The following is an 18149-nucleotide window of genomic DNA, read 5'->3' as shown; positions in this document are numbered from 1 at the left end:
TCCTGCATAAAACCAGGGCTCTCCTCTTCACCAGCCCACAGGCCAAGCTCTTCAGTTCAGTCCTACCGCTCAACACGCAGGACAGGACACAGACAGACAGCATGGATATCTCTGCCCCTCTTCTCAGCAACTATGGTGTTGGTGTTCAGTACCACTGGAGTTATCCCAGTTCGGACTCTGAGTTCTATAACGTCTCCTCTCCAGAGACCTGTATCCTCTCCCCTTCTGCCTATATGGACTTCTCATCCTCCTGCCTGCCTCGGGGGACCGCCACAGAACCTCACAGGTCCACACACTCTGGAGGAGCCAAGGCATCCGCTTCACCATCCTCCAGCGACGAGGGAGGACTCTCTGGAGGGAGGATTAGAAAGAACCGCTCCAAGAACCCCAGCAAGCAGAGACAGAGTGCCAGCGAGAAGGAGAAGCTGAGGATGAGAGACCTGACCAAAGCCCTCAACCACCTCAGGACCTACCTGCCCCCCTCTGTGGCTCCGGCTGGACAGACTCTGACCAAGATCGAAACCCTGCGCCTCACCATCGGCTACATCTCCCACCTGTCGGCCCAGCTAGAGCTCAGCGAGGAGGCTGTGTGTCAGAGGAAGGAGCTGAACCTTAACGTGTCGGGACACCACGTATCACCTCAACAAGACTCTGTGGGCCTGTGCCAGTTCAACACCTCCTCCTCAGGGTACTGCTGGGGTGAGGAGGCAGAGGTGGGGAGACGTGCAGGGCAGGAACAGATCCTACACACAGCTACGCCCACGTACCCGCTCCACAACACTGGAATGGAGAGACACCCACTCAGCAGTGAGATGGACACGTGTGCTTACGACAACAGCTTCAACTCCAGTATGGATTCGCTGTTGGAATCGCCAGAGTACGCAGAGGCTGCACAGTCATGTCAGGTATGTACAGATTCAATGTACAGTGTTTAGATGTTCAAATATTTGTTAATTTATTTGGTCAATGACAAGTTTTACTGCTGTTAACTTAGTTTGCTCACAATAATTGGTATCACTCACTGCAATTTTTCACTTTGATGGTTTTAAGGAAATTAGAAAATCTGTTTGAACTATTATAAATATTAAATATTAAATACTAAAAAAAAAATTTCTCCTTCAGATATACAGAAAAGATGTCCACTATCAGAACATTCCTCAAGACTTCTGGATGTAACAGAAGTCCTCATCAAGAGAATCTACTGTCCAGTCATAGACGTTTACTTTGATCTACATAGTATTTATATGTTAATATAACTCGTTTCTATTACTTCCAAATTCTAGATTTTATACAACGATCATTGTAAATACAAAACTTAAAATATTAACTAATAACTAACTCATGTGTCTTTGGCTATTCCTGTATTTAAAAGTAAGGGTTTTGTAAGTAAATTAGTAAGTTTGTTAGTAAAGAAGCATTTTAAGTTGTAAGTAACAGTATTGAAATATTAATGGAATATTCTGTACTTTTAAGAGAATCTACTGTCCAGTCATAGACATTTCAATCTACAGAGTATTTATATGTTAATATAGCTAGTTTATTTTACTTTCAAATTCTAGATTTTATACAACGATCATTGTAAATACAGAACGTATTCTAAAATGTATAATAAAATATGAACTAATAACTAACTACTGTGTCTTTGGCTATTCCTGTATTTGATTATTAAGGGTTTTGTAAGTAAAGTAGTACGTTTGTAAGTAAATAAGCATTTTAAAATGTAAGTAACAGTATTTAAATATTAATGGAATATTCTGTACTTTTTCTGTCTAGACAGTTTTACTTCCTCCATATAAGTCAGCCCACACCACCAGACATTTACAGAGGCATATGACACGGAATGCATTTTGTGATTATGGAACACAGCATGGCAGACTTGCCAGCATTATAACTGCTTTGATAGAAATAAACTCAAACAGTCCGGCTGCCAGCTAACATTACCACAGCACCAATTGAATGAAAGCGAGCGCTCTGTCGGTCAAAAACGTCATTTTCAAACCAATATTTTAAATGCATTAGTAGCCTATACCTTCCACATCAGTACACACACTGAGGAAAGAATAACATCATCGAGAATGACTATGAAACACAGGCCATCAATAAGTTCACTAAACTTTTGACCCCATTAAATAGTTACTATGCAGATGTAGGATCTTAATTTGAGCTACAGCAGGAAAATAATCCTGCAACAACAGGAAATGTGAATCATTATGTGGATTATAATTAATGGACATTTTTGTAGGGGTTGATCAATTTTTCGTTAGGGCAAATCACATCTGAAAGTGGAAATGACAAACGTTAGAATACTTTTTAAAACTCAAATACACTACAAGTTTGCATTTCCTGCTCAGCAGGAAAACTCTCAGCAACAAAGGAGTGATCAAATTAAGATCCTACATCTGTACATACCAAAGCTTCAATCGTTGGTTTCGGCAATGTATCAGTATGCTTCCACACAATCTCCTTAACTTCGGAACACTGTTTATCTTTCACAGAGAAGCTATTAGTCAGGACCCACACTCCTCTCTGACATTAGCATTCTAATGACCCCTCTTATCCTAGTCCAGATAAAGAGCTTAGCACTCCCATGCTAATACAAGGATGAGAGAGTACTGGTTAGAGCCCTGGTGGGCAATAGTAAACAACAAGCTATTTTTTGCCCTGGATCATAAATCAGATGCATGGAGGATAATTAATGAACTCCTTCACTTATCTAGAATCTTTAACTTTGACTGAAACCATGGTTGCTGGTAACCTGTTGGTAGAACTGACTATATTGTAGCGATATACAGGTAGATCAAGCTTGGATCAAGTGCCATGTCATGGTCAGTATGCCACTATGTGGCAGAGACTGGAAGTGCTGGCATTCCACACACGTGTCACAATATCAGCTATGTTTCGGCAATGTATCAGTATCAACTATGTATCAGCTATGTAAAAGTAGCTGTCACACCCTGGCCTTTGTTATATTGATTTTCTTTATTAGTTTAGTTAGGTCAGGGTGTGACATGGGGGATGTTTGTGTGTTTTGTCTAGTTTAGGGTGTGTGTATTGTTTAGGGGGTTTTGTAGAATGTATGGGGTTGTGTTCAGTGTAGGTGTTTAGGAAAGTCTATGGTTGCCTGGTTTGGTTCTCAATCAGAGACAGCTGTTTATTGTTGTCTCTGATTGGGAGCCATATTTAAGGCAGCCATAGGCTTTAGGTGTTTGTGGGTAATTGTCTATGTTCTATGTTGCATGTGTGCACTTAGTTAGTTTTAGCTTCACGATCGTTTGTTTTTTTGTTTGTTTAGTAAGTGTTTGTTTTTCTTCATTAAAAGAAGATGTATTTTTTCCACGCTGCGCCTTGGTCCACTCATTCGTCTCATAACGATCGTGACAGAATTACCCACCACAAAAGGACCAAGCAGCGTGTAAAGCAGCAGCAGGAGCTATATACACAGGATTCTTGGACTTGGGAGGAGATACTGGATGGTAAGGGACCTTGGGCACAACCGGGAGAATATCGCCTCCCTCATGAAGAGCTGGAGGCAGCTAAAGCCGAGAGGAGGCGATATGAGGAGGCAGCACGGAAGCAAGGCTGGAAGCCCGTGAGTAAAACCCAAAAATGTATTGGGGGGGGGGGGAGGCTACAAGGGAGTGTGGCGAAGTCAGGTAGGAGACCTGCGCCAACTCCCTATGCTTACCATGGAGTGCGAGAGTACGGGCAGACACCGTGTTATGCGGTAGAGCGCATGGTGTCTCCTGTACGTGTGCATAGCCCGGTGCGGGTTATTCCACCTCCCCGCACTGGCAGGGCTAGATTGAGTATTGAGCCAGGTGCCATGAAGCCGGCTCAACGCGTCTGGTCTCCAGTGCGTCTCCTCGGGCCGGCATACATGGCACCAGCCTTACGCATGGTGTCCCCGGTTCGCCTACACAGCCCAGTGCGGGTTATTCCACCTCCCCGCATTGGTCGGGCGACGGGGAGCATACAACCAGGTAAGGTTGGGCAGGCTCAGTGCTCAAGGGAGCCAGTACGCCTGCATGGTCCGGTATATCCGGCGCCACCTCCCCGCCCCAGCCCAGTACCACCAGTGCCAACACCACGCACCAGGCTTCCAGTGTGTCTCCAGAGCCCTGTTCCTCCTCCACGCACTCGCCCTATGGTGCGTGTCTCCAACCCGGTACCACCAGTTCCGGCACCACGCACCAAGCCTCCTGTGCGTCTCCAGAGTCCTGTGCGTACTGTTGCTGCTCCCCGCACTAGCCTTGAGGTGCGTGTCCTCAGCCCGGTACCTCCAGTTCCGGTACCACGCACCAGGCCTACTGTGCGCCTCAGCCGGCCAGAGTCTGCCGTCTGCCCAGTGCCGCCTGCACTGTCCGTCTGCCCAGAGCCGTCAGAGCTGCCCGTCTGCCCAGAGCCGTCAGAGCTGCCCGTCTGTCCCGAGCCGTCAGAGCTGCCCGTCTGTCCCGAGCCGTCAGAGCTGCCCGTCTGTCCCGAGCCGTCAGAGCTGCCCGTCTGTCCCGAGCCGTCAGAGCTGCCCGTCTGTCCCGAGCCGTCAGAGCTGCCCGTCTGTCCCGAGCCGTCAGAGCTGCCCGTCTGTCCCGAGCCGCTAGAGCCGTCCGCCAGACAGGATCAGCCAGAGCCGTCCGCCAGACAGGATCAGCCAGAGCCGTCCGCCAGACAGGATCAGCCAGAGCCGTCCGCCAGACAGGATCAGCCAGAGCCGTCCGCCAGACAGGATCAGCCAGAGCCGTCCGCCAGCCATGACCAGCCAGAGCCGCCAGCCAGCCAGCCAGGATCCGCCAGAGCCAGCAGGCCAGGATCCGCCAGCCAGCCAGGATCCGCCAGAGCCAGCCAGCCAGGATCCGCCAGAGCCAGCCAGCCAGGATCCGCCAGAGCCAGCCAGCCAGGATCCGCCAGAGCCAGCCAGCCAGGATCCGCCAGGATCCGCCAGAGCCGTCAGTCAACCAGGATCCACCAGAGCCATCTGCCAGTCATGAGCTGCCCCTCAGTCCGGAGCTGCCCCTCAGTCCGGAGCTGCCCCTCAGTCCGGAGCTGCCCCTCAGTCCGGAGCTGCCCCTCAGTCCAGTGGCGCCCTCTGGGATGGTATTCAGTCCGGGACTCGCCGTTCCAGAGGCGCCACCAAAGCGGGTAGTGACTATGGTGGAGGGGGGTCCACGTCCCGCACCCGAGCCGTCGCCATAGGAAGGCCCACCCGGACACTCCCCTTCTGTGTCAGGTTTTGCGGCCGGAGTCCGCACCTTTGGGGGGGGGGGGGTACTGTCACACCCTGGCCTTTGTTATATTGATTTTCTTTATTAGTTTAGTTAGGTCAGGGTGTGACATGGGGGATGTTTGTGTGTTTTGTCTAGTTTAGGGTGTGTGTATTGTTTAGGGGGTTTTGTAGAATGTATGGGGTTGTGTTCAGTGTAGGTGTTTAGGAAAGTCTATGGTTGCCTGGTTTGGTTCTCAATCAGAGACAGCTGTTTATTGTTGTCTCTGATTGGGAGCCATATTTAAGGCAGCCATAGGCTTTAGCTGTTTGTGGGTAATTGTCTATGTTCTATGTTACATGTGTGCACTTAGTTCGTTTTAGCTTCACGATCGTTTGTTTTTTGTTCGTTTAGTAAGTGTTTGTTTTTCTTCATTAAAAGAAGATGTATTTTTTCCACGCTGCGCCTTGGTCCACTCATTCGTCTCATAACGATCGTGACAGTAGCAACTATGTATCAACTATGTATCAACTATGTAACAGTATCAACTATGTAACAGTATCAATCATGTAACAGTATCAACTACGTATCAACTATGTATCAACTATGTAACAGTATCAACTATGTAACAGTATCAATCATGTAACAGTATCAACTACGTATCAACTATGTATCAACTATGTAACAGTATCAACTATGTATCAACTATGTATCAGCTTTGTAACAGTATCAACTATGTAACAGTATCAACTATGTAACAGTATCAACTATGAAACAGTATAAACTATTTATCAACTATGTATCACCTATGAAACAGTATCAACTATGTAACAGTATCAACTATGTATCAGCTTTGTAACAGTATCAACTATATAACAGTATCAACTATGTAACAGTATCAACTATGAAACAGTATAAACTATTTATCAACTATGTATCACCTATGAAACAGTATCAACTATGTAACAGTATCAACTATGTATCAACTATGTAACAGTATCAACTATGTATCAACTATGTAACAGTATCAACTATGTATCAGTATCAACTATGTATCAACTATGTATCAACTATTTATCAGTATCTACTATGTATCAACTATGTAACAGTATCAACTATGTATCAACTATGTAACAGTATCAACTATGTATCAACTTTGCATCAACTATGTATCAACTATGTAACAGTATCAACTATGTATCAACTATGTATCAACTTTGCATCAACTATGTATCAACTATGTATCAACTATGCATCAACTATGTAACAGTATCAGCTATGTATCAAGTATGTAACAGAATCAACTATGTATCAACTATGTATCAACTATGTATCAACTATGCATCAACTATGTAACAGTATCAACTATGTATCAACTATGTAACAGTATCAACTATGTAACAGTATCAACTATGAAACAGTATCAACTATTTATCAACTATGTATCAACTATGTATCAACTATGAATCAACTATGTAACAGTATCAACTATGTATCAACTATGTAACAGTATTAACTATGTAACAGTATCAACTATGTATCAACTATGTAACAGTATAATTTATGTAACAGTATCAACTATGTATCAACTATGTAACAGTATCAACTATGTATCAGTATCAACTATGTATCAACTATGTAACAGTATCAACTATGTAACAGTATCAACTATGTATCAACTATGTATCAACTATGTAACAGTATCAACTATGTATCAAATATGTAACAGTATCAACTATGTAACAGTATCAACTATGTATCAACTATGTAACAGTATCAACTATGTATCAGTATCAACTATGTATCAACTATGCATCAACTATGTAACAGCATCAACTATGTATCAAATATGTAACAGTATCAACTATGTAACAGTATCAACTATGAAACAGTATCAACTATTTATCAACTATGTATCAACTATGTAACAGTATCAACTATGTATCAACTATGTAACAGTATTAACTATGTAACAGTATCAACTATGTATCAACTATGTAACAGTATCATTTATGTAACAGTATCAACTATGTATCAACTATGTAACAGTATCAACTATGTATCAGTATCAACTATGTATCAACTATGTAACAGTATCAACTATGTAACAGTATCAACTATGTATCAACTATGTATCAACTATGTAACAGTATCAACTATGTATCAAATATGTAACAGTATCAACTATGTAACAGTATCAACTATGTATCAACTATGTATCAACTATGTATCAACTATGTATCAACTATGTATCAGTATCAACTATGTATCAACTACGTATCAACTATGTAACAGTATCAACTATGTAACAGTATCAACTATGTATAAACTATGTAACAGTATCAACTATGTATCAACTATGTATCAGTATCAACTATGTATCAACTATGTAACAGTATCAACTATGTATCAATTATGTAACAGTATCAACTATGTATCAGTATCAACTATGTATCAACAATGTATCAACTATGCATCAACTATGTATCAACTATGTATCAGTATCAACTATGTATCAACTGTGTAACAGTATCAACTATGTATCAACTATGTAACAGTATCAACTATGTATCAGTATCAACTATGTATCAACTATGTAACAGTATCAACTATGTATCAACTATGTATCAACTATGTATCAACTATGTAACAGTATCAACTATGTAACAGTATCAACTATGTATCAACTGTGTAACAGTATCAACTATGTATCAACTATGTAACAGTATCAACTATGTATCAGTATCAACTATGTATCAACTATGTAACAGTATCAACTATGTAACAGTATCAACTATGTATCAACTGTGTAACAGTATCAACTATGTATCAACTATGTAACTGTATCAACTATGTATCAGTATCAACTATGTATCAACTATGTAACAGTATCAACTATGTATCAACTATGTATCAACTATGTATCAACTATGTAACAGTATCAACTATGTATCAACTCTGTATCAACTAGGTATCAGTATCAACTATGTAACAGCATCAACTATGTATCAACCATGTATCAACTATGTATCAGTACAACTATGTATCAACTAGTTATCAGTAACAACTATGTATCAACATGTATCAACTATGATCAACTAGAAACAGTATCAACTATGTATCAACTATGCATCAACTATGTAACAGTATCAAACTATGTATCAACATGTAACAGTAGTTAGTTCAGTGTTATTCTATTTAATAAGAAGAATGTACGCAACCACGCTGACATTGGTCTCCTTCGTATGACGAGTGACAAAGGAGTATCAACTATGTATCAACTATGTAACAGTATCAATTATGTATCAAACTGTGTAACAGTATCTACTATGTAACATCATCAACTATGTATCAACTATCGTAACAGCTATCAACTATGTAACAGTATCAACTATGTATCAACTATGTATCAACTATGTAACAGTATCAACTATGTAACAGTATCAACTATGTAACAGTATCAACTATTTATCAACCATGTATCAACTATGTATCAACTATGTAACAGTATCAACTATGTAACTATATCAACTATGTAACACTATCAACTATGTATCAACTATGTAACAGTATCAACTATGTAACAGTATCAACTATGTAACAGTATCAACTATGTATCAACTATGTATCAACTATGTATCAACTATGTAACAGTATCAACTATGTAACTATATCAACTATGTATCAACTATGTAACAGTATCAACTATGTAACTATATCAACTATGTAACACTATCAACTATGTATCAACTATGTAACAGTATCAACTATGTAACAGTATCAACTATGTAACAGTATCAACTATGTATCAACTATGTATCAACTATGTATCAACTATGTAACAGTATCAACTATGTAACAGTATCAACTATGTATCAACTCTGTATCAACTAGGTATCAGTATCAACTATGTAACAGCATCAACTATGTATCAACCATGTATCAACTATGTATCAGTATCAACTATGTATCAACTATGTAACAGTATCAACTATGTATCAACTATGCATCAACTATGTAACAGTATCAACTATGTATCAACTATGTAACAGTAGTTAGTTCAGTGTTCATTCTATTTAATAAAGAAGAATGTACGCATACCACGCTGCACCTTGGTCTCCTTCGTATGACGAACGTGACAAAGAGTATCAACTATGTATCAACTATGTATCAACTATGTAACAGTATCAACTATGTATCAACTATGTAACAGTATCAACTATGTATCAACTATGCATCAAGCATGTAACAGTATCAACTATGTATCAACTATGTATCAACTATGCATCAACTATGTAACAGTATCAACTATGTATCAACTATGTAACAGTAGTTAGTTCAGTGTTCATTCTATTTAATAAAGAAGAATGTACGCATACCACGCTGCACCTTGGTCTCCTTCGTATGACGAACGTGACAAAGAGTATCAACTATGTATCAACTATGTATCAACTATGTAACAGTATCAACTATGTATCAACTATGTAACAGTATCAACTATGTATCAACTATGCATCAAGCATGTAACAGTATCAACTATGTATCAACTATGTATAAACTATGCATCAACTATGTAACAGTATCAACTATGTATCAACTATGTAACAGTAGTTAGTTCAGTGTTCATTCTATTTAATAAAGAAGAATGTACGCATACCACGCTGCACCTTGGTCTCCTTCGTATGACGAACGTGACAAAGAGTATCAACTATGTATCAACTATGTATCAACTATGTAACTGTATCAACTATGTATCAACTATGTAACAGTATCAACTATATATCAACTATGCATCAACCATGTAACAGTATCAACTATGTATCAACTATGTAACAGTATCAACTATGTATCAACTATGTAACAGTATCAACTATGTATCAACTATGCATCAACTATGTAACAGTATCAACTATGTATCAACTATGTAACAGAATCAACTATGTATCAACTGTGTATCAACTATGCATCAACTATGTAACAGTATCAACTATGTATCAACTATGTAACAGTATCAACTATGTAACAGTATCAACTATGTATCAACTATGTATTAACTATATAACAGTATCAACTATGTAACAGTATCAACTATGGAACAGTATCAACTATGTATCAACTATTTAACAGTATCAACTATGTATCAACTATGCATCAACTATGTATCAACTATGTAACTGTATAAACAATGTATCAACTATGTATCAACTATGTAACAGTATCAACTATGTATCAACCTTGTAACAGTATCAACTATGTATCAGCTTTGTCACAGTATCAACTATGTATCAACTATGTATCAACTATATAACAGTATCAACTATGTATCAACTTTGTAACTGTCTCAACTATGTGTCACGCCCTGACCATAGAGAGCCCTTGTTTCTCTATGGTGTAGTTGGTCAGGGCCTGACTAGGGGGTATTCTAGTTTATAATTTCTATGTTGTGTTCTAGTTTATATTATCTATGTTGGTGTTTGTATGATTCCCAATTAGAGGCAGCTGGTAATCATTGTCTCTAATTGGGGATCATATTTAAGTAGCTATTTTTCCCACCTGTGTTTGTGGGATATTGTTTTGTGTTTGTGCATGTGCACCACGTAGTCACGTTTAGTTGTTCGTTTATTGATATATTTTGTTTTGTTTTAGTTTCTCATTGAATTAAATATGTGGAACTCAACATCCGCTGCGCCTTGGTCCCGTTCTTACAACAACCGTGACACTATGTAACAGTATCAACTATGTATCAACTATGTAACAGTATTAACTATGTATCAACCATGTATCAACTATGTATCAACTATGTATCAGTAACAACTATGTATCAGCTTTGTAACAGTATCAACTATGTATCAACTATGTAACGGTATCAACTATGTATCAACTATGTAACAGTATCAACTATGTATCAACTATGTATCAACTATGTAACAGTATCAACTATGTATCAACTATGTTTCAACTATGTAACAGTATCAACTATGTGTCAACTATATAACAGTATCAACTATGTATCAACTATGTATCAACTATGTAACAGTATCAACTATGTATCAACTATGTAACAGTATCAACTATGTATCAACTATGCATCAACTATGTATCAACTATGTATCAACTATGTAACAGTATCAACTATGTAAGAGCATCAACTATGTAACAGTATCAACTATGTAATAGTATCAACTATGTAACAGTATAAACTATGTATCAACTATGTATCAACCATATATCAACTATGCATCAACTATGTATCAGTATCAACTATGTATCAACTATGTAACAGTATCAACTATGTATCAGTATCAACTATGTATCAACTATGTAACAGTATCAACTATGTAACAGTATCAACTATGTATCAACTATGTATCAACTATGTAACAGTATCAACTATGTATCAAATATGTAACAGTATCAACTATGTAACAGTATCAACTATGTATCAACTATGTATCAACTATGTATCAACTATGTATCAACTATGTATCAGTATCAACTATGTATCAACTACGTATCAACTATGTAACAGTATCAACTATGTAACAGTATCAACTATGTATCAACTATGTAACAGTATCAACTATGTATCAGTATCAACTATGTATCAACTATGTATCAGTATCAACTATGTATCAACTATGTAACAGTATCAACTATGTATCAATTATGTAACAGTATCAACTATGTATCAGTATCAACTATGTATCAACAATGTATCAACTATGCATCAACTATGTATCAACTATGTATCAGTATCAACTATGTATCAACTGTGTAACAGTATCAACTATGTATCAACTATGTAACAGTATCAACTATGTATCAGTATCAACTATGTATCAACTATGTAACAGTATCAACTATGTATCAACTATGTATCAACTATGTATCAACTATGTAACAGTATCAACTATGTAACAGTATCAACTATGTATCAACTGTGTAACAGTATCAACTATGTAACAGTATCAACTATGTATCAACTATGTATTAACTATATAACAGTATCAACTATGTAACAGTATCAACTATGGAACAGTATCAACTATGTATCAACTATTTAACAGTATCAACTATGTATCAACTATGCATCAACTATGTATCAACTATGTAACTGTATAAACAATGTATCAACTATGTATCAACTATGTAACAGTATCAACTATGTATCAACCTTGTAACAGTATCAACTATGTATCAGCTTTGTCACAGTATCAACTATGTATCAACTATGTATCAACTATATAACAGTATCAACTATGTATCAACTTTGTAACTGTCTCAACTATGTGTCACGCCCTGACCATAGAGAGCCCTTGTTTCTCTATGGTGTAGTTGGTCAGGGCCTGACTAGGGGGTATTCTAGTTTATAATTGCTATGTTGTGTTCTAGTTTATATTATCTATGTTGGTGTTTGTATGATTCCCAATTAGAGGCAGCTGGTAATCGTTGTCTCTAATTGGGGATCATATTTAAGTAGCTATTTTTCCCACCTGTGTTTGTGGGATATTGTTTTGTGTTTGTGCATGTGCACCACGTAGTCACGTTTAGTTGTTCGTTTATTGATATATTTTGTTTTGTTTTAGTTTCTCATTGAATTAAATATGTGGAACTCAACATCCGCTGCGCCTTGGTCCCGTTCTTACAACAACCGTGACACTATGTAACAGTATCAACTATGTATCAACTATGTAACAGTATTAACTATGTATCAACCATGTATCAACTATGTATCAACTATGTATCAGTAACAACTATGTATCAGCTTTGTAACAGTATCAACTATGTGTCAACTATGTAACGGTATCAACTATGTATCAACTATGTAACGGTATCAACTATGTATCAACTATGTAACAGTATCAACTATGTATCAACTATGTATCAACTATGTAACAGTATCAACTATGTATCAACTATGTTTCAACTATGTAACAGTATCAACTATGTGTCAACTATATAACAGTATCAACTATGTATCAACTATGTATCAACTATGTAACAGTATCAACTATGTATCAACTATGTAACAGTATCAACTATGTATCAACTATGCATCAACTATGTATCAACTATGTATCAACTATGTAACAGTATCAACTATGTAAGAGCATCAACTATGTAACAGTATCAACTATGTAATAGTATCAACTATGTAACAGTATAAACTATGTATCAACTATGTATCAACCATATATCAACTATGCATCAACTATGTATCAGTATCAACTATGTATCAACTATGTAACAGTATCAACTATGTATCAACTATGTAACAGTATCAACTATGTATAAACTATGTAACAGTATCAACTATGTATCAACTATGTAACAGTATCAACTATGTAACAGTATCAACTATGTATAAACTATGTAAGAGTATCAACTATGTATCCACTATGATTCAACTATGTATCAACTATGTAACAGTATCAACTATGTAAGAGTATCAACTATGTATCAACTATGTATCATAGTTGGGGTGGCGCAGTGCATCGCAGTGCTAGCTGCGCCACCAGAGTCTCTGGGTTCGCGCCCAGGCTCTGTCGCAGCCGGCCGCAACCGGGAGGTCCGTGGGGCGACGCACAATTGGCATAGCGTCGTCCGGGTTAGGGAGGGTTTGGCCGGTAGGGATATCCTTGTCTCAGTATGTAAAATGTAATAAAAAAAAAAAAAAAAAAAAAAAATGTATGCACTCTACTGTAAGTCGCTCTGGATAAGAGCATCTGCTAAATGACTAAAATGTATCAACTATGTATCTTTATTGTAACAGTATCAACTATGTAAGAGTATCAACTATGTATCAACTATGTATCTTTATTGTAACAGTATCAACTATGTAAGAGTATCAACTATGTATCAACTATGTATTGTTAGGTTTGTTCCTTTCCTCCTTGTCAATCATTATTGGCTCATTGGGGAAATTAGCATTATGACAATATCTTTAATTAAATCATTCAAAAACCTTTATTAATGCAATTGCAGACAGAAGTTGACAAACAGGAACATAGCACGCATGTTTCTGAGTAAGTTCTGCATCAAACAAAAGGTCTCAAGTTGTTTTATTAAACCGAAGTCCCGCCTTAGTGATGTCACTGACTACGTCATTACCTTTTTACTCCTGAGACCAAAACCCTGCATCCATAGCTATACAAACATAGAGTTTCAGTGTTTATCTAAAAGCTAGGCAATAAATGTCCCCTCCCCAAAGTTGATTTATTGTGGAATGTCTGAGTCGTCTCTTATCTCCCACACTCCCCTGCAGAGTTCTGTCTCAGTAACACATTATAAGAGAGAGAGAGAGAAAGAAAGAGCAATCTGTGGAACAATTCTAAAACTATATATTGTTAATCTGTAGTCTAGGACCCTATAAATGTAAGGAGGGAGGGGCTTATATTAATATAAGGGGAGGGGTTATAACATAAGCATAATCAATTATTCTAATACATCAAACATTTGTACAGCCCCAAATCATGACCCCTAGGTGAATCCTGACAGTATCAACCATGTATCAACTATGCATCAACTATGTAACAGTATCAACTATGTATCAACTATGTAACAGTATCAACTATGTATCAACTATGTAACAGTATCAACTATGTATCAACTATGTATCAACTATGTAACAGTATCAACTATGTATCAACTATGTAACAGTATCAACTATGTATCAACTATGTATCAACTATGTAACAGTATCAATTATGTATCAACTGTGTAACAGTATCTACTATGTAACATCATCAACTATGTATCAACTACGTAACAGTATCAACTATGTAACAGTATCAACTATGTATCAACTATGTATCAACTATGTAACAGTATCAACTATGTAACAGTATCAACTATGTAACAGTATCAACTATTTATCAACCATGTATCAACTATGTATCAACTATGTAACAGTATCAACTATGTAACTATATCAACTATGTAACACTATCAACTATGTATCAGCTATGTAACAGTATCAACTATGTAACAGTATCAACTATGTATCAACTATGTAACAGTATCAACTATGTATCAACTATGTAACAGTATCAACTATGTATCAACTATGTATCAACTATGTATCAACTATGTAACAGTATCAACTATGTATCAACTGTGTAACAGTATCAACTATGTATCAACTATGTAACAGTATCAACTATGTATCAACTGTAACGGATTTCCTCTTCGTCTGAGGAGGAGTAGCAAGGATCGGACCAATGTGCAGCGTGGTAAGTGTCCATAATGAGATATTTAATAACTCAACAGAACACTGAACAAAATAACAAAAGTACAAACAAACAACCGAAACAGTCCCGTATGGTGCAAACACTAACACAGGAAACAACCACCCACAAAACACAATAGAAAACAGGCTACCTAAATATGGCTCCCAATCAGAGACAACGACTGACACCTGCCTCTGATTGAGAACCATACTAGGCCAAACACATAGAAATATAACAACAGAACAAAACATAGAAAAACAACATAGAATGCCCACCCCAACTCACGCCCTGACAAACTAAAATAAAGACATAAAAAAGGAACTAAGGTCAGAACGTGACATAAACTATGTAACAGTAATAACTATGTATCAACTATGTAACAGTATCAACTATGTAACAACTATGTAACAGTATCAACTATGTATCAACTATGTAACAGTATCAACTATGTATCAGCTAAGTAACAGTAGCAACTATGTATCAACTATGTATCAACTATGTAACAATATCAACTATGTATCAACTATGTAACAGTATCAACTATGTATCAACTATGTATCAACTATGTAACAGTATCAACTATGTAACAGCTTTGTAACAGTATCAACTATGTATCAACTATGTATCAACTATGTATCACCTTTGTAACAGTATCAACTATGTATCAACTATGTATCACCTATGTAACAGTAGCAACTATGTATCAACTATGTATCAACTATGTAACAATATCAACTATGTATCAACTATGTAACAGTATCAACTATGTATCAACTATGTATCAACTATGTAACAGTATCAACTATGTATCAACTATGTATCAACTATGTAACAATATCAACTATGTAACAGTATCAACTATGTATCAACTATGTATCAACTATGTAACAATATCAACTATGTATCAACTATGTAATAGTATAAACTATGTATCAACTATGCATCAACTATGTAACAGTATCAACTATGTATCAACAATGTATCAACTATGTATCAACTATGTATCAACTATGTATCAACTATGAAACAGCTAGGTATCAACAGCTATGTTTCAGTATCAACTTCTGAGTGGCGCAGCGGTCTAAGGCACTACATCTCAGTGCAAGAGGCTTCACTATATTCCCTGGTTCAGTTCCAGGCTGTATCACATCCGGCTATGATTGGGAGTCCCTTCGGGCGGCGCACAATTGGCCCAGGTTTGGCCGGGGTAAGACGTCATTGTAAATAAGAATTTTTTCTTAACTGACTTTCCTAGTTAAATATAAACTATGTAACAGCTAGGTATCAACAGCTATGTATCTGCCATGCATTAGATATTTAGCTATAATCTATGCATCAGCTATGTATCAGTTATGTATCAAGCCGCAGAGAGACAAACTGATCCTCAGGTCAATAGAGACACCGCTTTGGCACCTCTCAGTCTAGAGAGAGAGTATGATCCCTTATCTTAAGGGACCCTAATGTGAGAGAGGATGAGCTAGGATATGCATATCACTGGAGAGGTGAGGTGTTGGATATCTGAGGAATTAACATGAAGCGCCTGTTTCATCAGCTTGCCAAGGGCATTTGATGTGTTAATAGAAAGCTTAAACCAGCCAAACACACCAACAAAGGAAAATAATTAGACTTATGTTGTTTACCTGAAATATACAATTCCCCATGCAAGCTGGAAATAAAACTAGTTCACGTTGATTTGCTAATCAACCTAAGATCATAAAGATGGCAAGATTTTCTTATGCTTATCCCTTATTCTGGTTAAAGGGGCCATCATCACATGTTAGAAATCTCCTTTAGAGTTGAGAAATATATACAAGAAAAGAAAAGAAAATATACAAGAATATACAAAGCAGAGATATTATTATTACGTGTCACTCCTTAATATTTCATCATTCAAAATTGATAATACAAAAAGTTATGAGTGTTAGAAAATGTAACACCGACAAAATACTATTACGATACAAAGTCATGGCAAAGAACTATGTCTCATATTTTGGCTTCACTAACCTCAATGAACTAGCCAGTAGCTAAACACTCATAATATTACAATTGCAATACATTCAGAAGGGTCAGATTTAGAGTTTAGGCTGAGGTTATGAGATGAGACGGGAATGTTACCTTCTGACCTATTCTTCAGTGCATCTGTCAGTTCTGTCAGTGCCACAGAGGTGTCTCCTCAATCACCATGCTTCCTTTCAAAAACAGAATGAAATCAGTCAGTAGAGAGTCAACTACTCGAGTAGTTTTAATTCTACCCATTCTCCTTTTTTTATTACCAAATGTGGCTCTACTGTGGAATGCGGGCATTATGTTATATTATATATATTATACTCACTGTAGAAATTAATAAAAACCATTGGTTGTGTTGCTGTGAGACACGCTATGTGTGTGTGTGTGTGTGTGTGTGTGTGCGTGTGTGTGTGTGTGTGTGTGTGTGTGTGTGTGTGTGTGTGTGTGTGTGTGTGTGTGTGTGTGTGTGTGTGTGTGTGTGTGTGTGTGTGTGTGTGTGTGTGTGTGTGTATTCTGGCCATGTTTTAGGTCTCATCATCACAGCTCTACACCTATGAGGGAAGGGGATAAATGTGACTCTCTTCTGTGGGAACATTCTCTTATGACCAGTTCCACAACCACTGCAATCCACACTCCCGGGGTGGGAAAGGTAGAGGTGCCAAATAGCACCTCAGGCCCAGAAACACAGCTAAGACCACAAAAACACAATGTTATT

The 18149-nt window shown here is 37.6% G+C and overlaps 1 protein-coding gene across 1 annotated transcript; it reads left to right on the top strand.

The window, feature by feature from the left end:
* Nucleotides 1-101: 101 nt before the first annotated feature.
* LOC120065817 (mesogenin-1-like) lies at nucleotides 102-18100 on the top strand. The gene is made up of 3 exons (XM_039016868.1): nucleotides 102-699; nucleotides 754-905; nucleotides 18044-18100. Exons 1-3 carry the CDS (start codon nucleotides 102-104, stop codon nucleotides 18098-18100), a joined length of 807 nt encoding a protein of 268 aa, XP_038872796.1.
* Nucleotides 18101-18149: the final 49 nt, after the last annotated feature.

The sequence above is a fragment of the Salvelinus namaycush genome, chromosome 21 (genome assembly GCF_016432855.1).
Source record: "Salvelinus namaycush isolate Seneca chromosome 21, SaNama_1.0, whole genome shotgun sequence".
Taxonomy (NCBI): domain Eukaryota; kingdom Metazoa; phylum Chordata; class Actinopteri; order Salmoniformes; family Salmonidae; genus Salvelinus; species Salvelinus namaycush.
The sequence above is the reverse complement of the archived record's forward strand: the minus strand, read 5'-3'. Positions and strand labels throughout refer to the sequence as shown.

What these genes read in the sequence shown, in the direction of transcription:
- LOC120065817 (XM_039016868.1), top strand. Translation starts at nt 102, where the DNA reads ATGGATATCTCTGCCCCTCTTCTCAGCAACTATGGTGTTGGTGTTCAG. An exon ending in CTCCTCAGGGTACTGCTGGG is followed by an intron (nt 700 to 753) that starts GTGAGGAGGCAG and finishes TCCTACACACAG; the next exon opens with CTACGCCCACGTACCCGCTC. An exon ending in AGGCTGCACAGTCATGTCAG is followed by an intron (nt 906 to 18,043) that starts GTATGTACAGAT and finishes TCTTATGACCAG; the next exon opens with TTCCACAACCACTGCAATCC.